General features: G+C 36.1%; 3 protein-coding genes across 5 annotated transcripts; all 3 read right to left on the bottom strand.

The window, feature by feature from the left end:
- Positions 1 to 340: 340 nt before the first annotated feature.
- On the bottom strand, positions 341 to 8,091 carry LOC113736235 (histone-lysine N-methyltransferase family member SUVH2-like). 2 transcript variants are annotated; one of them, XM_072084573.1, is made up of 4 exons: positions 7,720 to 8,091; positions 6,799 to 6,869; positions 4,195 to 5,983; positions 341 to 824 (listed from the first exon to the last, which is right to left on the bottom strand). In XM_072084573.1, exon 3 carries the CDS (start codon positions 5,745 to 5,747, stop codon positions 4,257 to 4,259), a length of 1,491 nt encoding a protein of 496 aa, XP_071940674.1. In that variant the 5' UTR covers positions 5,748 to 5,983; positions 6,799 to 6,869; positions 7,720 to 8,091; the 3' UTR covers positions 341 to 824; positions 4,195 to 4,256. The 2 variants fall into 2 exon arrangements, with proteins under 2 accessions (XP_071940674.1, XP_071940673.1); XM_072084572.1 differs by having other exon boundaries at positions 341 to 877; positions 7,720 to 8,090.
- On the bottom strand, positions 5,762 to 6,371 carry LOC140038789 (uncharacterized). The gene is made up of 2 exons (XM_072084063.1): positions 5,827 to 6,371; positions 5,762 to 5,777 (listed from the first exon to the last, which is right to left on the bottom strand). The coding sequence occupies exons 1-2, from the start codon at positions 6,369 to 6,371 to the stop codon at positions 5,762 to 5,764; spliced, it is 561 nt and encodes a 186-aa protein (XP_071940164.1).
- Positions 8,092 to 8,999: 908 nt separating the features above from the next.
- On the bottom strand, positions 9,000 to 18,524 carry LOC113736233 (histone-lysine N-methyltransferase family member SUVH9-like). 2 transcript variants are annotated; one of them, XM_072084574.1, is made up of 3 exons: positions 15,930 to 18,524; positions 9,884 to 15,257; positions 9,000 to 9,647 (listed from the first exon to the last, which is right to left on the bottom strand). In XM_072084574.1, the coding sequence occupies exon 1, from the start codon at positions 18,131 to 18,133 to the stop codon at positions 15,992 to 15,994; it is 2,142 nt and encodes a 713-aa protein (XP_071940675.1). In that variant the 5' UTR covers positions 18,134 to 18,524; the 3' UTR covers positions 9,000 to 9,647; positions 9,884 to 15,257; positions 15,930 to 15,991. The 2 variants fall into 2 exon arrangements, with proteins under 2 accessions (XP_071940675.1, XP_027118912.2); XM_027263111.2 differs by lacking the exon at positions 9,884 to 15,257 and having other exon boundaries at positions 15,930 to 18,523.
- Positions 18,525 to 22,369: the final 3,845 nt, after the last annotated feature.

The following is a 22,369-nucleotide window of genomic DNA, read 5'->3' on the forward strand; positions in this document are numbered from 1 at the left end:
GTAATTAAATTTCTACTATATAACTATAGCACCAAATGCATCTTATTCCACCCAAGACTATCAGCCTCTTATTTTTAATTTGGTAAGACAACACATAGTTTCTGGCAATTTTTCACTTCGAACTTAGTCCCTCGTATTACAGCGAAACCTTTTCAGAAGACCAGAACGAAAAAAAAAAAAAGATAGTGGTTGATAGCGGATTGTCGCAAAGGATGAAAGCATGGGTGAGCCAATTGGGTACAAGAGGAAGTGTTCATTTAACGTAAGAGGAAGTTTTCATTCCAATCGAAAGGACAAGTTACTAGCATATGTAGAATTTCTCAGGGGGTAGATGATGAGATGAAGAGAAACCAGAACTACAGATTTCATTTCACTGTCATCCAAGCAGCTTTTGCAAGCAAATAACCAATGAAACAGCATTGAATGCTGCCAGAACTTACTAGCAATCTGAAATCCAAAGAGTCATCAACATCTTTCATTTATAGGAATAAACAAAAAATTAAAAACCCACGGTACAGCCATTACAGTATCTGTAAAGACATCCCATGCATCCAATCTAAAAAGTCATGCAAAATATTTATCAGCCAGCACACCCTTTGGCAAGATATGCTAGTGCAAAAGGCCCCCTCTAAAGGCAGCAAAATACCCCTTGCAGCAGTCAACCCCAACAGGAGATCTGTTTAATCATATTTCTTCATAGTATTCATACCCTATGCAATAATTTGCAGATTCAAAAACAGCAAGCGACAGGAGTTAAGGAGAAGTCAACATTCTCAACACAGTTCAGGATAACAGCAATGAAGATGCTTGTGCCGGTCGGAACCCTGGTACACAAAACAAGTTACAGTACTGTTGCTTTTACATGGTAAAATTCCATCTGCAAGCCAAAAAAGAAAGCATCAGCAGACAGAAATTATGCCCAAACTTATTTTTCAATAACATATTTATCTACTGTACGCTCGGTAACTATTTATCTCATATGTAGAGTGGAACGGCATAAATATACAACCACAAAATCCAACAAACACTAAAGGGCCCATTTGGTATTCATAGTGAAATTACTAAGAAATAAAAATCTTCAATGAAGAGTATCATTTCAAGACAAAACTAACACCTGCGTGATACGCAAGAAAAGCCAAGGGCATCAAAATTGCAAGAAAGAAACAGAGGTGCAAGAAAGTCAGTAGAGTAGAGAACCATCAAAATTGCAAAATAATCTAATTACAGGTACATTTATTTGCACAGTAGAAAGTATAAACAACTTGCATTAGAAAGAACCCATACTTTCCATTGTCATAAGCCATGGTTAAACTAATTATAAGCATTAGGACAAACCATGTACTGTACTAACAGAAGAGCTCAACCAAGAGAGACCCAAAAAGTAAGAACAATAACATTGAGGAAGACCACTTCAGAATTGAACATTGATCAGTCACACTGAAAAAGAAAAATCATCATCTGCTCATGAAGAACAAGCAGAAATCAGACTCATAAATGTTCATGATGCAAAGCCTAGTTTTAATCATCAAAGTTAGGCTGACCATTCAATTGTCTATCTGGGCAATCACATATTTAGCAACACAATGTTCTATCATAATTGCAAGAACCATCAAAGTTAGGCTGACCATTCAATTGTCTATCTGGGCAATCACATATTTAGCAACATAGTGTTCTATCATAACTGCAAGAATCTTAGCCAACAAAGCACTTTTTTTAGAAGATCACATTATTTCCAAAGGTCAACTACATATGTAAAAGCAGCATTAGTGATAGTTACCCCGACTTTAAACATTTATTATCCAGAGTTAAACTTGTGACCTTTTTGAGAACCCAAAGCCAACTGCCAAGTCACTGTTGCAACAAAACGTCAAGCCTCAAGTTCAAGCGAAATTAGTGATAAGGTAACCAAATTTAAAGGGGAGAAATTCAGGTTAACCTCAACACTTTCAGCAAATCGGGAACTACTTCTTCCCTAGCAGTTCAGCTAGATTAAATAAAAACATATCAGAACTTAGCAAATAATGCAACTACAATCAAATAAACACTTTCGATAGGCCTCAGGAAGTTAATATTTCAAGTAAATGCAAACTTGAAGTGACAAAGTACAGTTTAGTTTAATTCAATACCAAATTCTGCAGAAGATCTTGCAGCCACTTTCTGTTTGTTTAAATGACTTTGATAAGCATATGTTGGTCTGCATATGCTTCAAGCAACATGCAACACCGTCCACAACTTCATGGATCTTTAAAGAATCTCCGTTATTAGCTTTACCAAAGCCAATATGAGATTCTTGAAAGCTCCACCATAGATCTTCTTTTCATTTCTTAAGTAAATATTTTATAAAAAATTGAGAAGGGAAGGAACAAGAAGGAAGTGGCAATGCTGATGGAAATCAAATCCTGTTTTAAGAAAGGAACAATGATTTGAGGGTAACTAACTATAGAGATTCTTTAGAGGTTCCACAACTTGGGAAAATTAGCCATGTGATGTATCTTTTACTTATTTAAGTTGCCAATATATTTAGGGTGGTCAATGCAATACAACTGGACAACTTTTGGAAGAAAAAGGAAAAAGAAAAAGAAAAAGAAAAGATCAACTAAGAACTACCATTCCACATTGTCAACGAGGACTTATGATACCTTTTTGTTTACACCCAGTTGTGCTTTCATATATGCTATACATATGCAGAAGAGTTGAAATGAGCAAGTAGTTTTCTCCATTCTTGTATGGTCATCCAAGGTTAGCGTATGGAGATCTCATTACCACTCCAAAGAGGGTTGTGATAAAGCATCGGACAGGGGATCTAAGGAGGGCTACAATGACATAATCTAAAGTACACTGCAGTAAAGAAGTCATTGACTCAATTTGGACTTTTTGTTCTGAGATCTGAATGACTTTGTTCATTTGGGCTTATTTTCCACAGTATGGAGTCATTTCTGCTGCCGGTCTCTATCTGGTTGGTTGGCCTTTGCCACACAGGCCACCTCACTCCCATCATATGATGATATACTAGAAAGAGATCCTGCTCAGAATTTCAACCTAAGTACATGCATGTTTATCCAAGTATAAGTTTTTGCAAATGTTACTCTTGCCTTGCAAACTTTTGTAATTTGCCCCACAGGTTCCATATGTTGCTATCTTTCCCTAAAAATCCACATTCCGGCATTACTTGTACTAGAGCATGCTAATTGTTCAGTACAATTTTGAATACCCTTATTCGTGTTCCTAGACAATCAACAAGTTTCAATGTTTGATTGCCTTGTCTTAGCAACCTTCTTTTTATTTAGGCACTTTAAAGAAGAATTAACATCTCAGCCATTTCTTCATTCAACATTTTAGGACGACAGAAATATGGCGAACACAAACTTCAATAGCTTACAACACTATACAAGAGGCAACACTACAGGGTTGCTGGTTTCCATAACCATAACCTTAAGAGTTTGCATCAAAATTGTCGAGCCTGTATGAACTGGGGGGACTTTAGCACCATCTTATCCTACAACAGCAATTACTGAAGTATTAAATTATGCACAACTGACAAATAGCAGTCAACCCCAACCGCAACACTCAAATTTCTGAAATAACTACAACTTACTAACCCAGAGTCAAAAAATTGTAATCATTCCCCACAAATAACATAAAAGAATTAAAAGCAAATTATAAACTGAAATGTAACTTCTTCACAAACAAAAAGTTGTGTTGAGGTGCTTTCACTTGCTTTTGGAAGAAGCTGATTCTGAGAAATAGTTTTCAAGCTGCAATCATTGTTAGAGTTTAGCTTTTAATATTTTCAAACAAAAAACAAGCTTTCCATATTAAATAGCTTGATGAAAGTATCTGTAAAGTAGCTAAACTAGATGAGAATAAGACCACAATATCAACTACAACAAGTAAATTCCCTTTCCCACTCAACCGGAAAACCAAAAACCAGAAGATGCATCACAGAAACGCATGGTAGCGAGAAAAGGGCCCCTGCATATGTAAATTTAATGCAGAAGTATCCACATTAGATTTGTAAAGAAATGACAAATCAAAAGGTCATAAGCAGTATCTAGAGATACATTAAAGTTCTCCCAGAACATTTAAGTACAAGAAGTCATAGAAACTTTAGTAAGTGAAAATAAGTCATACAACCCATAATTCTTCAGAGTTCAGAGGAAACACAAAAACTACTACTGACAAAAATGAGTGTACCTTAGTGCATTATGGCTTCAAATGGTGGCCCCGCATCCTAAAGAAACAGACACCGAATCCAATTACTTATCGTACATGGGAAGTTTTCCTGTCCACTCATCAGCGATCCCATAATCGAGGCTAATTTCCCTTAAAGGAGGAATGTTCTCCATCGCAAACAACATGAGGTGAGGGAAAGAGACATTATCATGATCATAGAGTACTGGCTGTACCAAAGCATTTGGATTCGAGTTGTGGCTTATGTAACAGGCTACGTTCCTCAGTCTTGATACATCCATTGCAAAGTCCAGTGGAGGAATTGATGGATATTCTGGACGCTTATAATCAGGAAATATATCAGTTAAGTCTCCCCACTCGGCCCACCTATCAGGAAAGCGACTAGGATAAACCAAGCTGTCTCCATTCATGGTGAAAATCTGAGCTTGCTCGCGCGTAAGAACAATTCCTGCGAATTCACAAATAAATGCACCAGCCTGGATCAAATCCAACGATCTAACTCCCCAGCCAGTCTTCCTGGACCTAAAAACTTCCAATCTATTCCTAACACCTCTCTGGCTCACCCGATTCCGACATGTTGCAGGACAACGACAATCTGGCCCACATTCAAAGATTACTGGCTTTCCCTTCAACAAAATCCCATTTTCTTCATATGCAAAATCGCCTCCATTTTTCACAGCACAAAAGCAACCATCAAAACAATCACCCACACAATCGCACCCTGTCCCATTCTTGCCATGCTTGTATACATGGAGCGGGAAGACAGTTGACAGAAGATACTCATAAAAGACAGGTGCATTATTATTATCCACGTCATTAAACAGAAAAACAGGCACCTTCTCGTTCTTCATTGACAAGTCAAGACTAACATACCCTTTTGGCCTTGCCTCTAACGGCCTAGTCCTAAGAGTCTGCGCAAACCTGAGAATAGAGCTACCCATTTCCGGTTGATTCTCAATTCTAGCAAGCTTATACTTAAAAACCCCAAACCCTGATTTCCCCACATCAAACCAACAAGTAACAACCCTATATAAACCATCATAAACATAAACTTTACCACTAACACTGCCCTCATATTTAAAACCACGAATTACCCTTACCTCAATGCCATAGTACATGCTCCTCTCCAGTGCCAAATTCCCACATTCCAGCTTCTGATTCGTACATTGCCTGTTCTGCTTGTCCTGTCCACCATGTCCAGTGTAAATTATCTCATCTCCAGTGTCTACATCATCCTCGTAGCCTCCTGAAACAATCACACTTGTTGCTATAGGCTCTCCATTTGAGCCCTGACTTGCTGACAGATAATCAATGCCAGCCCGAGCCCGCCCATGTAATCCAATTACACATAATTCCATCCTGAAAAAAAACAAATCCCCAATCTCCACGCCAGGGATTGTGCCCACAATCCTTCTATCACAATTTAACCACAACCCACGTTGCTTCAACAATGCAGCTGCTTTTAAGTCCCCTCTAGTCCTCCTATGAGGAACCAAATCCCCCCTATGTTTTTCATCCTCCGCGATAGCCAAAACACGAATCGCATCATAAAGCATTCTCGTCCTTCTCACTAAATTCCTAAAATACTGCAAATCATCCACACTAAGATCCGTCACGCGGACTAACTTCGCTGACCTCTGAGAATATTTCCTCCGCGAAACCACAGCGTTCAACAGCTGGTTCTCATTCTCAGAATTTAAAGGCAGAATTGCTCTCGGGATTTCAGAGTCCTCAAATTCAGCAACCTCTCCATTCCTTTCTTCTCCTTCAGCAAAAGCGTTGCCAAAAAGCCCTGTAAGACGATAAAATTCCGAATAAACATTCAACGAATCATTGAAGGAAGAAGGTACGGGTTCTTGGTTGTTGGCAGTAGCGCTAGGGGTAGCGGGTGTAATGGGGATGGTTGGAGATGGGGTTATGGTGAAAGTTGAGCTGGAATTAAGGTTGCTTGGAGGGTTTACGTAAAATGGCAAAGGCGTTTGATAATGGGCTACTGGGGGTTCATCCAAAAGTTCATCAAGAGGTTCAAGTGTGGGTTCTTTTCTGGGGATAATTAAAGGGTTTGGAATGGAAGCAGAAATTGAGGAAGATGGTGCAAGAGGGTCTCGGATGGAAGCAGAAATTGAAGAAGACGGTCCAAGACGGAGATCCAAGTCTTCAATTGGGATAAGAGAACCCATGTTTTTTTCCTTTTCTTTTTTCACCTTTTTGCTAGTGGAAAAATCAAGCAAAAGATGAGTTTTTTTTTTTTGACAGCTTTTGGGTAGTGAGGTAGTTTGGTGAGATGGGTTTTGTTAGCTCATGAAATTCATGTAAAGAGATTTTTAGGAAATGGTGATGGTGGGAGGTGGTAGGTTTTTGCAGAGGTGTATGAGTTTGTTTTCGTCGAGGTGAGGAGTGAAAGAGCGAGTGAAGTGAGGAAAGGGGCTTTTTGCGAAATGGGAAAGGGATTAAAGGATGGAGACAAATAATACAACCCCCATATAAAGCGACGGAAGAGTTTAAGCGATAAATTTATTTCTCACATCTTCTGGACACCAGTACTTAAATAAATTGTCACAACTGGCAATACAATATGGTAATAGAAGTCAAAGAATTGGTACTCACTCTTTTGATAAAATCCAAAGGTATCATGGCACGGCGTACCTCCTCAGATTCCTTCATGTGCCTAAGTAAAACTGCATTTTTAGGATAGAGAAATGTATTACTGAATAAGCAAGATAGCAGTCCATAAAATGAGATAAGTACCAAGAAAATAACGAAAATTTTCAAAGAGCATCAACATAAATAACTATTTCCAGACAAAGTAATGCTACTAAACAAAATATGAGGATAAGATGTATTCATTTATCCTAAAGTCTAAAACAGCTTCAATCTTGGTTCAGAAATGATGATTGGATGCTACATTACAATTATCTACAAGTTATATAAGCCACATAGCTACATCCAGCAAAGGGTTGTTTCCACCAAAATTTCTTACCTATTCTATCAATATCCTCTCAATGGATTTTATTCTTCCCAATTCCTACAGGTGATGGGCTAGAAACTGTTTTACCAGCTTTCAAAAGATTCCCTCACCGACTCAAAAGCTGCTCCAAAAAGCAGAGCTACTCAAATCTTATTCCCTTAAAAAGAAATGTTTTCTCACAATTGAAGAGCTACGATTAATCATGAAAACGCAAGACACCATACTCACTAGTCATTGGCAGCAAATTCATCAAAACAGTAGCGGACACAAAAACAAGCTGTAAATCTGCATCTTTTTAAAGCCCTTTTCCCATTACCAACCACTCAAAAGAAGTTGATATTCTCTACCCAGTCCATCAATTGATCATAATCCCAGAAATTATCACTTAACAATCTTGAAAACCGCAGATTAGCATCATAAACCCAAATTAAGTATACTGAAATCTTAATTCAAGATTTAGCAATCTTATATCAGACTTATTCCGGAAGCCCACAAGTTGAATTTAGGAAGAAACAGTAGAATCCACCAATAAAATGAAAATATTGGAGAGAAAGAGGAACCTGAATTGGGTTGGTGAGAAGAAGAGAACTGGCCAAATGAAGAAGCAGAGAGGAATCCCTGAAGCAAGAAATGGGCAGTGAGCAAGTTGAATAAGCAGACAACAATTGTAGCATGCTTGAAGCTTAGCCATCTTAATTTCCATCATCAACCCCTTCAATTGACTCCCACAGGACTCTGTTTCTTTTGCCTCTTCACCGTTTGTTTCTGTTTCCCTGCTCCTCACAACCTTGCAACAAAAGGAATGCGCTCGTACCTTGGAAGTTTTGGAAAATTGCATAAGAACCTTGCTGAAAATTAATACCCCGTTTGGATTGTGCTTTCGGGAAATTTTTCCAAAAAAAATCTACACTACTTGTACTTTTAAGGATGCAATATGTATATAAGATAAGTATACAGATAAAAGGATCATTAAGTATTCACGAAAATTATAGAAATTTTTTCTAAAAAATCACAATCCATTTAAAGCGAATCTTCTTCCATTTCATTTAAAATGTTATGTCTTGGATATTTATTAAAGCTAGGGAAGGATTGGATTCGATTGGGTGATAAAGTGGTAGGGAAAAAAATACCCAAATTTAAATTTTGAATTTTAGAAGGTAAATTTGTAAGCAAAAGTACTAATATTACAATCAATCCACTATTTTTAAAAAATTCGAATCTAACATTGCAATTGTTCCACTATTCTTAAAATGTTAGAATACTAAAACGCCAAAAAAAAAAATACATTTTTTTTGAAACAAAGGGAGTAGTCAAGTGTAATTGTAAAAATGATTTTCAATTCTAGCTTTAGTTACCGACTTATAAAACTATTACTATTGTTCCACCATTTTTTCTTTTTCCTTTTTGAAATTTGAGGATTTGTAATTAAATTTCTATTATAAAACTATAGCACCAAATGCATCCTATGCCACCTAAAACTAGCAGCCTCTTATTTTTATTTTGGTAAGACAACACATTTCTGGCAATTTTTCACTTTGAACTTAGTCCCTCGTATTACCTTTTCAGAAGACCAGAACAAAAAAAACCAAAAGATAGTACTTTGGATAAGAGTTTATTTGAATGATTTATTTGAAATATTTACTGTAGCACTTTTTGTGATGTGATGTATGTGAGATAAAAAGATAATTAGGATTTGTGAGAATAAATTTTGCAAACCAAATTATCTTTGTCCAAACAAACTCACTGTAGTGATTGATAGCAAAGAATGAAAGCATGGGCGGGCCAATTGAGGTACAAGAGGAAGTTTTCATTCCAATAAAAAGGACAGTAGCTGAAGAGATGAAGAGAAACCAGAACTACAGATTTCATTTCACTGTCATCCAAGCAGCTTTTGCAAGCAAAAAACCAATGAAACAGCATTGAATGCTGCCAGAACTTACTAGCAATCTGAAATCCGAAGAGTCATCAACATCTTTCATCTATAGGAATAAAAAAATTAAAAACAGAACTCTGCATTTACAAATGTTACAAAAATTTGCCCCCCTTGTTCTCTTTTTTTGATCTTTCAAAGATAAAAAGCACATAAAATGAACTACAACCCACGGTACAACCATTACAGTATCTGTACAGACATCCCATACATACAAACTAAGACTAGGAAATCATATAGTCATGCAAAATATTTATCAGCTAGTCATCCCATACACCCTTTGGCAAGACATGCTAGTGCAAAAGGCCCCTTTAAAGGCAGCAAAATACCCCTTGCAGCAGTCAACCCCAACAGGAGATCTGTTTAATCATATTTCTTTATAGTATTCATACCCTATCCAATAATTTGCAGATTCAAAACAGCAAGCGACAGGAGTTAAGGAGAAGTCAACATTCTCAAGACAGTTCAGGATAACAGCAATGAAGATGCTTGTGCCGGTCAGAACCCTGGTACACAAAACAAGTTACAGTACTGTTGCTTTACATGGTAAAATTCCATCTGCAAGCCAAAAAAGAAAGCATCAGCAAACAGAAATTATGCCCAAACTTATTTTCAATAACATATTCATCTACTGTACATTCGGTAACTATTTATCTCATATGTAGATTGGAACGACGTAAATATACAACCATAAAATCCAACAACCACTAAAGGGCCCATTTGGTATTCATAGTGAAATTACTAAGAAATAAAAATCTTCAATGAAAAGTATCATTTCAAGACAAAACTAACACCTGCGTGATACGCAAGAAAAGCCAAGTGCATCAACATCAAACCTCAAGAGGATGGCAGAAAGAAACAGAGCTGAAAGAAAGCAACAGTAAAGCAGAGAACCATCAAAATTGCAAAATAATCTAATTACAGGTACATTTATTTGCACAGTAGAAAGTATAAACAACTTGCAATAGAAAGCAGCCATACTTGCCATTGCCATAAGCCATTACCCAACCCAGAAAAATGGCCATGTACTAATAAGTACAAAAGGACAAAAAAAGAATCAGGAAAAGCACAATGAAAAAAACTCATCAGATTGATTCCTCAGAAAATTAAGGGAAGACAGATATGCAGCAAAGGAGAAATGCATATGACATCATTCAAAAGCTATGCTGTTCTACAAGAAACATGTTCAGCAAAACCTCTAGAAGTATAAATCGACCATATGCCAGGAAAAGGATCACGTGAAAAATAAACATGATATAGAATTAGCTTTAATGCATTTTTAAACACAACCAAGCTTGCAAGAGGGGAGTCTGACACTGCCACATCAGATTAGCTAAATTGCAAGCCCATCAAAACTTAGTTAATCATCAATCTCAAACCAATTGATGCACTACAAGAGCAGGTAACTAATTCTGACAGAGTTTCATCCAAAAATTCAAAAGAAGATTTTTCGCAAAATAAAAGGGAATAAATCCACTGAAGCAGGTAACTAATTCTCACAAAGTTCCATCCAGAATAATGTGCAAAAGTTTAAGAGAGAGAGAGAGAGAGAGAGAGAGAGAGAGAGAGAAGGAGAAGGACAAATTCAAACACCTTCACAAAAGTCAGGTTCAACTAATGATAAGCATTGGGACAAATCATTTACTATACTAACAGAAGAGCTCAACCAAAAGAGACCCAAAAAGTAAGAACAATAACTTGGAGGAAGACCACTTCAGAATTGAACATTGATCAGTCACAATGAAAAAAAAAAATCATCATCTGCTCATGAAGAGCAAGCAGAAATCAGATCTCATAAATGTTCATGATGTAAAGCCTAATTTTAATCATCAAAGTTAGTCCAAGAAACTATCCATCAGGGTCATAAACCACTATACATGCTATTTCTACATCAGAGCAATGATTGTAAACTTCTACTTTCAACAATAAAGGAAAAAAAAAATTATACTTCACCATATTAATGATTTGACTCTGAAAAAACAAGACAACAGGTAAACATACAAATTGGTAAGAACATTAACACATCTTCTGACAAATTGTTACAACCAATATACTCTAAATGTCACATCAAACATAGAGCATGTAGAAAATTCAGATATAAGTTATATATTACACCTAAGAAGCATTTGATTTGATGAAAACAAGTAAAAAGACACTACTTCGAATACTGTTTTCTACCTTTTTGCCATCATGTAACAAGTTCCTACATGTTATCATGAACTAAAAAGCAAAAAAGTTAAGTCATTTGAGATTTCATACACATGACAGAAAAGTATAGGCAACATTTTGTTGCAAAAAGAACCATGTATCAACCCCAAACTGGGTAAAATCTAATTTTGTTAGCATTCTGTACACCCAGGAAGAAAGTGCAATTGGTCCCAACATCAAAAGATTGTCATTCTCCACGACTTTATCACAGGGAAACATTTAATAACACTTAAGATTCTTCCATGACAGAAATTGTAAACACTGTCCTCGAAGAAAAAGAAACGCCTCAATTAATTTGGTTAACCATCACACAAGTAAATCATGTGGTTAAGATTAAGGGACTTTGGATCTGTATAATTGCAATTTCAAATTATCTCATGCACTGAAAGACCAACTCACAGAACTTGTAGAATTGATACTAAATTTTTTGCATCTGTATACAGTAACAAGCTGTATTATGAGTGAACTACAAGCCTTTTTTGATTGGATTTATATGATCTGAAGAAAACAAATGACTAGTAAGTGGAGTGGAGACTTTTATAGACCAAAATCTTTTGTCAAAGATGCATCGCTAAAATTAATTTCTTCTTAGAATCACTGAATAGTTGGATGAAATCAATGAAGTTTATCACAGGAATTCTTGCCTGGACTTCCTTCACAGATCCACCCGTAGACCTTGTGGCCACCCAAGTGCCTAAGTCACCATTGTGACATCATATGACATCAGGCTGATGTCATACATGTTATATAAATGATTTGGGCAATTGGATGGCCACAAGGTCCACAAGTGGGGCTGTGAACCAAGTACAACCAAGAATTTTCTATTCAGCTCATTTCAAAAGTTAATGTGCTAACATCTGCAACTTTAAGCACAAAAAAGGTATTTTGGTGTATATGCTCTATTTCGACTTATATTCAACAGGTTTTTCCATGGTGAAATGGATAAATAAGGCAAAAAGTATTAGAACACTAGTCTACTTCCAAAAGACCACTCAATTGTCTATTTGGACAATCACATATTTAGCAACATAGTGTTCTATCATAATTGCAAGAATCTTAGCCAATAGAGGACGTTGTTTTAGAAGATCACATTACTTCCAAAGGTCAACTAGATATGTAATAAGCAGCATTAGTGATAGTTCTCCCGAGTTTAAACATTCTTATCCAAAATCAAACTTGTGACCTATTTGAGAATCCAAAGCCAGCTGCCAAGTCACTGTTGCAACAAAACGTCAAGCCTCAAGTTCAAGCGAATTTAGTGACAAGGTAACAAAATTTCATTGGGAGAAATTCGGATTAATCTAAACACCATCAGCAAATCAGGAACTACTTCTTCCTTAGCAGTTCAGCTAGATTAAATAAAAACATAGCAGAACTTAGCAAATAACGCAACTACAATCAAATAAACACTTTCAATAGGCCCCAGGAAGTTAATATTTCAAGTAAATGCAAATTTGAAGTCACAAAATATAGTTTATTTTAATTTAATACCAAACTCTGCAGAAGACCTTGCAGGCACTTTCTGTTTGTTTAAATGACTTTGATCAGCATATGTTGATCTGCATATGCTTCAAGCAACATGCTAGATTGTCCACAACTTCATGGATCTTTAAAGAATCTCCAGCATTAGCTTTACCAAAGCTAGCTCCAGTATTAGCTTCTCTAGAGCTAATATGAAATTCTTGAAAGCTCCACAATAGATCTTCTTTTCTTTTCTTAAGTAAATATTTTATAAAAAAAAATTGAAAAGGAAAGGAACCAGTAGGAAGTAGCAATGCTGATGGAAATCAAACCATGTTTTAAGAAAGGAACAATGATTTGAGGGTAACTAACTCTAGAGTAGAGGTGGCAAAATGGGCAGGATTTGCGTGGGTTTGAAATGGAATCGAGTAATATGAGTCTAGACCCAACCTCACCCATATATGTTTTGGGACCAAGTTGGGCGGAATCAATTTGGGATGGGTATAGATTGATCCCGCCCAATGCCCAGGTCTATTCCTGTATTCTTTTTTCCTTTAATTCTTTTTTATTTTTTATATAACTTTAATTTTTTTTATTTATTAAATTTCTTTTAGTCTTATTGTGAATTTATATTTCTTAAATTCTTTTTTCCCCAAATTTTCTTGTATTTATTTTCTATGTATATATATTGTTTTAATCTTTCATTTCCAATGCTGCTAAATTTTAGTTGAGGAAAAAATAAGTCCTATAAAAACTTAAAAGGACTTGTATTTATGAGTATAACGAAATGGTGTTTGGAACTATGAGCCATCATAAAACTACCAAGACTGGACAAAGAATTTTTTAATAAGATTATAGATTAATGACTTCCATATTACTCCCAATATTCATTTTGATTAGTATTCTACTAAAAAAGGAGTTCGAAACCATTTACAGGCCTAAAAGAGCCCTATTTGGGCTCTCTTCGGCCTGACTGCGTAACCATTGAGTTCCCATCTCAAAACAAGAAGTTTCTTTCAACATTTTTTAAAGAGCACTCTAAATTGAGACTGGCGACAAAATTTTTATGAAAAAGGGAAAAAACTTTAAAAAAAAAAAAGTGATTTCTAAGAGACAAAAGAGCTGAGAAAACTAGATGGGGGTTTTAAGCATAATAACAAGGAAAAAACTGAAGGACCTAGCTGGAAGAATAAAAATGGTTTACTTGAGTTGTTAAAAGATATAGAACAATTGATAGGATAAATTTTTGGTGAGATCTTTGGGCCCCAATGGGTACCTAAGTATTTCCCAAGAATTCCCATCAATTGATGGATATAAATGCGATTAGTCCCATTTTAAGCCCAATTTCAAAATTAGAACACCCATCGTGCCCAAAGTCCCTTTGGGCAGGGGTAGCCCATTGGGACTTGGGACAAATTGCCATCTCTACTCTAGAGATTCTTTAGAGGTTCCACAACTTGGGAAAATTAGCCATGTGATGTATCTTTTACTTATTTAAGTTGCCAATATATTTTGCGTGGTCAATGCAATACCACTGCCCAACCCTTGTAAGAAAAAGAAAAAAGGAAAAAAAAAAAAGAAAAGATCAACTACCATTCTACATTGTCAATGAGGACTTCTGATGTCTTTTTGTTTATACCCAGTTGTGGTTTCATATATGCTATACATATGCTGAAGAGTTGAAATGAGGAAGTGGTTTTCTCCATTCTTGTATGGTCATCCATGGTTAGCGTATGGAGATCTCATTATCACTCCAAAGAGGGTTCAACTGTGATAAAGCGTAAGACAGGGATCTGAGGAGGGCTACTCTGACGTAATCTAAATTACACTACAGTAAAGCAGGAATCCCTCATTGACTCACTTTGGACTTTTTGTTTTGAGATCTAAATGACTTTGTTGATTTGGGCTTATTTTCCAAAGTATGGAGTCATTTCTGCTGCAGGTCTCTATCTGGTTGGTTGGCCTTGGCCACACAGGCCACCTCACTCCCATCATATGATGATATACTAGAAAGAGGTCTTGCTCAGAATTTCAACCTAAGTACATGGGTGTTTATCCAAGTAAAAGTTTTTGCAAATGTTATTCATGCCTTGCAAACTTTTGTAATTTGCCCCAAAGGTCCCATATGTTGCTATCGTTCAGTCTAAATCCAAATAAATCATTACTTGTATTAGAGCTTGCTAATTGGTCAGTACAATTTTGAATAGCCTTATTCGTGTTCCTAGGAAATCAACAAGTTTCAATGATTGATTGCCTTGTCTTAGCAACCTTCTTTTTGTTTAGTCACTTTAAAGAAGAATTAACATCTCTCTCAGTCATTCTCTTCATTCAACATTTTAGAAGGACAGAAATATGGCAAGAACACAAACTTCAATAGTTCACAACACTATACAAGAGGCAACACTGCAGAGTTGCTGGTTTCCATAACCATATCCTTAAGAGTTTGCATCAAAATTGTCGAGCCTGTATGAACTGGGAGGACTTTGGCACCTTCTTATCCTACAACAGCAATTGCTGAAGTATTAAAGTATGCGCAACTGACATATCTAAGTCTGACTAACCACAATACTCAAATTTCTGAAGTAACTACTACTTACTAACCCAGAGTCAAAAAATTGTAATCATTCCCTAAAGGCAAAAATAAAATAAAAGTATTAAAAGCAAATTATAAACTCAACTGTAACTTCTTTTCAAACAAAAAGTTGTTTTGAGGTACTTTCACTTGCTTTTCAAAGGAGCTGATTCTGAGAAATAGGCTTCAAGCTGCTATCATTGTTAGAGTTTAGCTATTAATAGTTTCAAACAAAAAACAAGCTTTCCATAAAATAGCTGAACTAGATGAGAATAAGCCCACAATATCAACCACAACAAATAAATTTCCTTTCCCAGTCAACTGGAAAGCAAAAAACCAGAAGATGCATCAAAGAAATGCATGATAGCGAGAAAAAGGCCCCCGCACACGTAAATTCAATGCAGAAGTATCCACATTAGATATGTAAAGAAATGACAAAACCAACAGGTCATAAGCAGTATCTAGAGAAACATAAAAGTTCTCTCAGAACTTTAGAAGTACAAGAAGCCGTGGAAACTTTAGAAAGTGTCAATAAGCCATACAACCCAGAAAGAGTTCAGAAGAAACTCAAAAAATACTACTGCAAAAAATGAGTGTACCTTAGTGCATTATGGCTTCAAATGGAGGCCCTGCATCCAAAAGAAACAGACACCGAGTCCAATTATTTATCACAGATGGGAAGTTTTCCTGTCCACTCATCAGCGATCCCATAGTCAAGGCTAATTTCCCTTAAAGGAGGAATGTTCTCCATCGCAAACAACATGAGGTGAGGGAAAGAGACATTATTGTGATCATACAGAACTGGCTGTACCAAAGCATTTGGATTCGAGCTGTGGCTTATGTAACAGGCTACGTTCCTCAGTCTTGATACATCCATTGCAAAGTCCAATGGCGGAATTGACGGATGTTCTGGACGCTTGTAATCAGGAAATATATCAGTTAAATCACCCCACTCGGCCCACCTATCAGGAAAGCGACTAGGATAAACCAAGCTGTCTCCATTCATGGTGAAAATCTGAGCTTGTTCGCGCGTAAGAACAACTCCTGTGAATTCACAAATAAATGCACCAGCCTGGATCAAATCCAATGATCTAACTCCCCAACCAGTCTCCCTGGACCTAAAGACTTCCAATCTATTCCTTACACCTCTCTGGCTCACCCGATTCCGACAAGTTGAAGGACAACGACAATGTGGCCCACACTCAAAGATTACCGGCTTTCCCTTCAACAAAATCCCATTTTGTTCGTATGCAAAATCGCCCCCATTTTTCGCAGCACAAAAACAACCATCCAAACAACCACCTATGCAATCACACCCTGTCCCATTCTTGCCATGGTTGTATACATGAGGTGGGAAGACAGTCGACAAAAGATACTCAAAAAAGACAGGCTCGTTATTATTATCCACATCATTAAACAGAAAAACAGGCACATTCTCTTTCTTCATTGACAAGTCAAGACTAACATACCCTTTTGGCCTTGCCTCCAACGGCCTAGTCCTAAGAGTCTGCGCAAGCCTGAGAACCGAGCTACCCATTTCCGGTTGATTCTCAATTCTAACAAGCTTATACTTAAAAACGCCAAAGCCGGATTTCCCCACATCAAACCAACAAGTAACAACTCTATATAAACCATCATAAACATAAACTTTACCACTAACACTGCCCTCATATTTAAAACCACGAATTACCCTTACCTCAATGCCATAGTACATGCTCCTCTCCAGTGCCAAATTCCCACATTCCAGCTTCTGATTCATACATTGCCTGTTGTGCTTGTCCTGTCCACCGTGTCCAGTGTAAATTATCTCATCTCCAGTGTCTACGTCATCCTCATAGCCTCCTGAAACAATCACACTTGTCGCTATAGGTTCTCCATTCGAGCTCTGACTTGCTGACAGATAATCAATGCCAGCCTGAGCCTGCCCATGTAATCCAATTACACATAATTCCATCCTGAAAAAAAACAAATCCCCAATCTCCACACCAGGGATTGCACCCACAATCCTTTTATCGCGATTTAACCACAACCCACGTTGCCTCAACAATGCAGCTGCTTTTAAGTCCCCTCTAGTCCTCCTATGAGGAACCAAGTCCCCCCTATGTTTTTCATCCTCCGCGATAGCCAAAACCCGAATCGCATCATAAAGCATTCTCGTCTTTCTCACTAAATTCCTAAAATACTGCACATCATCCGCACTAAGATCCGTCACGCGGACTAACTCAGCCGACCTCTGAGAATATTTCCTCCGCGATACCACAGCGTTCAACAGCTGGTTCTCATTCTCAGAATTGAAAGGCTGGTTCTCATTCTCAGAATTAAAAGGCACAATCGCTCTCGAGATATCAGAGTCCTCAAATTCAGCACCCTCTCCATTCCTTTCTCCTCCTTCAGCAAAAGCGTTGCGGAAAAGCTCCGTGAGACGATAAAATTCCGAATAAACATTCGACGAATCATTGGAGGAAGAAGTTACGGGTTCTTGGTTGTTGGCAGTAGGGCTAGGGGTAGCGGGTGTAATGGGGGTGGTCGGAGATGGGGTTACGGTGAAAGTTGAGCTGGAATTAAGGTTGTTCGAAGTGTTTAAGTAAAATGGCAAAGGCGTTCGATAATGGGCTACTGGGGGTTCATCCAAAAGGTCATCAAGAGGTTCAAGTTTGGGTTCTTTCTTGGGGATAATTAAAGGGTTTCGAATGGAAGCAGAAACAGAGGAAGACGGTGCAAGAGGGTCTCGAACGGAAGCAGAAATTGAGGAAGAGGGTCCAAGATGGAGATTCAAGTCTTCAGCTGGGATAAGAGAACCCATTATTTTTTTTTTCCTTTTCTTTTCTTTTTTTCACCTTTCTTTTTTCTTGAGGAAGAATCAAGAAAAAGATGGGATCTTTTTGACAGCTTTTGGGTAGTGAGGTGGTTTGGTGAGATGGGCTTTGCTAGCTCATGAAATTCAGGTGAAGAGATTTTGAGGAAATGGAGATGGTGGCGGTTGGTAGGTTTTTGCAGAGGCGTATTGAGTCTGTTTTCATGGAGGTGAGGAGTGAAAGAGTGAGGAAAGGGGGCCTTTTTGCGAAATGGTGAAGGGATTAAAGGATGGAGACAAGAGTTTTGGGTGTCAGAACAAAGCATATAGATTAGGAGATTAGCTGATTATTAGGAATTAGAAAGTGATGAAAGGGAGAGATGGCAGAACACACTACCCTGACAGAAATGCCCTTGTATTGAGAAAATAGGTTATGAACACTGTCTGATTATGTGACGTACCACCATATTTAGTAGCCACATAAGTACCATGATGCAAGGGGATGTGAAAAAAGTGATAATTGGTGGTGTACATTTCATTTTCATGTGAGTGATGTATATGTTACTTGTTTTACAAGTGAATTTGTAGAATTAATCTACCTAAGTAAGTATTTATTATTTATTGAAATGATGTGTTGTTTTGAGAAAGATGCAAAGCATACGTTGCGAAAATATATTGACATATGAGCTGGATTTTGAAATAGATATAAAAAAAAATTTTAAAATTAACTATGTGATTGAAAGTTTTGAGAACGAGATATGACATTTTAACATTTTGTTATAGTTTTTACTAATATTTTGCTATGTATTAAAGTAACACGTGACCCTTTATTTATATTTTCCAATCATATAAAGATTACTAATACATTATTAAGATCAATTTATGTAATACGAAATTGAGACCGAGGTTGTTACAATGTTTTAAAATGACAATTTTTTTAAAAATATTAACTTGCTTAAATATAAAAACACTCAAAAAAGTATAAGTAAATCTTATATATACTGATAGTATATACATTATTATGATTAGATACATGCAATATATGCCAAATTTAATTTTAAATTAGTTATTATACATTTAAATGACGATATAGTCACTGTCAATACATAAAAAATTAATATGAAAAGTATATTCTAAAAAATATCTCACCAATAGTATTCCATCACCTCCATCACTCCATTTTTCTTTCCCTCCCCGAGCCCCCACTCTCTCTTTCTCCTCTCTCTTCTCCGTAACCTTCTCACCCTTTCCTCTGTTCTTTTTTTTCATACTACCACTCTCTTCTCCACCTTCTTCCATGCTCCCTTCTTCTCCCAAGATCTGGTCATGACCAAACGATCGATAATTCTTGATTATTAAGTGGCTTAAATGACAAAATGAAATAGTATACTATCATTATTTTGTATTCAATTTTTACTTTTTAGTAGGTAGAAGTGTTTGGATATAAATTTATATCTCGAATAATATTTTGATTGCACATACCATTTTATATTTTAATCATTTTTTATTTCATATATATCATATCATAAAAAAGTGTTCCGTATTATTTTCAAATAATGTTTACAAGCAATCTCCTATCCTAACACAATCAGTGCTTTTAGGGTTAGTGATGAGTTATCGAAGGAAAAGGACTAAATATGGTAAAGGATTAAAGTATGGTGGTGACATCGAGTTGAAGACTTTCTATTGAACATGTTAAAGCCCTATGTGGAATAATACATTAAGTAATGGACAATGCACTTAGGTAGTCAAACTATGCTTATATACACTCAAAAAAATATGAGTAAATCTTATATACAATAATAATATATGGACTATTATCATTAAATGCATGAAATATATGCCAATTTTGAATTTTCAACTAGTTATTACACATTTAAATGATGGTGTATTGTATATACTATTAATATATAGAAAATTAATCCAAAAAGTATAGCCTAAAAAATATCACCAATATCGTTCCATCACCAATGCTATTCCATCCTTATCCTTTCCCTCCCATTCCTTCTCCTCTCTCTATTCCATCACCTTCTCACTCTTTCTTCTCTTTTTTCCCACTACCACTCCCTTCTCCACTCTCTCTCATGCTCCATTCCTCTCTCCAAATCTGGTCATGACCAAATGATGGATACAATCATATGATATTCTTGACTATTAAGTGGTTCAATTGAGAAAGTGAGATAGCATACTATTAGGATTTATTTTGTATTCACTTTTTACCTATAAGTAGGTAGAAGTGTTTGGATACAAATTTATTTCTGAAATAATATTTTGATTGCATGATAAACATATTTTTCACTTACCATTTTTTTTTATCTCACATACATTATATCATAAAAAGTACTATAGTATTATTTCAAATAATATTTACAAATATTCTCCTATCCTAACACAGCCAGTACTTTTCGAGTTGGTGATGAGTCATCGAAGCGAGAGGACTCGATATGGTAAAGGATTAAAGGTTGTTGAGATATCAAGTTGAAGACTTTCTATTAAATTTGTTATTAAATTTGTTGATGCCGTATGTGGAATAATACATTAAGTGATGAATGAAGGTGGATATTCTCTAAAAAGATGCTCAAGAAAGAACAACGGCCACCCCATCCCATAGGACATGGCCACAAATAGAAACATGCATAAAAAAACACTCAAATCATGTCGTATAATCTATAATGGGTAATGTATGTTATTGTGAACATTACTTAAAATTGAAATCATTTCGATTGAGTACTAGTACAATAATCACTACCCCCTATGAATTTCATTTTCTGTCGTTCACATTTAATCTTTTTTATGGTCAAAGACCTTAGTCTATGAATTCATTTCCCTATATTGACACGCTAATTATAATTACCATTTTCTAAAGAAAAAGTGACATGGAGGCTAGCCACTAATAAGACAAACTCTTAAATTTTTGCTAACCATTTTCTAATTGTCAAGGTTCAACTTCACACCTCTATAATCTATGAATTTTTCCAACCAGATCATTGATGAGAAAATACACTTTTTCACATATAGAGCCTGTACAATTCATTTTATGGGTTAAATTTTTTTCAAACAAATAATATTATCATAACAATAATTTTAATGTCACAATAATATCAGTGAATTGTCAAAACTCCCAAAAATATGTCCAAAATTGTCATTGTATTATACTGCTGTGTTTGCGTAAGAGTATAAATTTGTCATATGATATAATAAAAGTACATAAATTATTGCTTTAAATGGCAAGTCAGTAATAAGCTCCTTGGATTTTCTAAGCGGATTCAAGGATGTTTTGGTCACTTCAAGTAAAAAGATGACGTCCTCAGCTTGGATGTACGTCAAAGGACAAACTTGGCACAATGACTTAAAATCGAAAAAATAGGAGGTTAATTAAGCGGGTTATCACCGGACACCTCAAAAAAAAAAAAAAAAAAAACTAAATTTGTGGTCCTGTGGAGGATGCATTTTGTTGTCCTGTGCATCTTTCAACCCTCCAATTAGATTTGAATTTTTGATCTTTCGCTCTAAAATTTAAACAGGGAGGCAAGTTTAAAAGTCAAAACGCGATTTGATATGGAAAGCTGGGACCTTCTGGTCGAACAATTCTTAGCTGTAAAGATCTTCGAATTTACTGGATTGCATGAGCCATCAATTTTTTTTCTTCTTCTTGACAAGATATAAGGCCTTGCTTGGATTGCTGTTTTCCGTAGAAAAATTTTGTCATTTTCCGTGAACACATTTTCCTATTACATTTTTTCCTCACATACATCAAATCGCTACAGTAATTTTTCCATGAAAAATGACGGAAAATACAATCCAAACGGGACCTAAGTCTTTCTTTGCAATACTCTTACTTTACAGTATGGAATGGATTCAAAAGGACCAATAAAAATTTGAAAGGAGTTAAACTATCATCGAATCAGAATCAGACAAATGCCCGGTGCATTCTCTGGCAGTAAAATTTTTCAGAAACATCTAGGTAAGAGTGCAAGTTTAGATGAAAATGTATTGCATGAACCATCAATACTTGTGGTTGAATTTACGTATTTTTTTTAAAATTGATATTTGTACCTTCTAAAGTTAGGACACTCCAATTCGCAAAGTACAAAAGCAAGCTTTTACAACCGTACATGTTGTAACTCTTTAGTGTATAAGACAAAATAAAAGTATTTTTGTTTTGACGTTCAATCGCAAGTACAAAATAACAAAAACATTATTGTGCAATCTCTGGAAAAGTGATCCAGCAGCTTATCATAAGAC

This window comes from Coffea arabica, chromosome 3e (assembly GCF_036785885.1).
Source record: "Coffea arabica cultivar ET-39 chromosome 3e, Coffea Arabica ET-39 HiFi, whole genome shotgun sequence".
Taxonomy (NCBI): Eukaryota; Viridiplantae; Streptophyta; class Magnoliopsida; order Gentianales; family Rubiaceae; genus Coffea; species Coffea arabica.

Excerpts from the sequence above, each read along its gene's own strand:
- LOC113736235 (XM_072084573.1), bottom strand. The coding sequence starts at position 5,747 with ATGCTTTATGATGCGATTCGTGTTTTGGCTATCGCGGAGGATGAAAAA.
- LOC140038789 (XM_072084063.1), bottom strand. The coding sequence starts at position 6,371 with ATGGGTTCTCTTATCCCAATTGAAGACTTGGATCTCCGTCTTGGACCG.
- LOC113736233 (XM_072084574.1), bottom strand. The coding sequence starts at position 18,133 with ATGGGTTCTCTTATCCCAGCTGAAGACTTGAATCTCCATCTTGGACCC.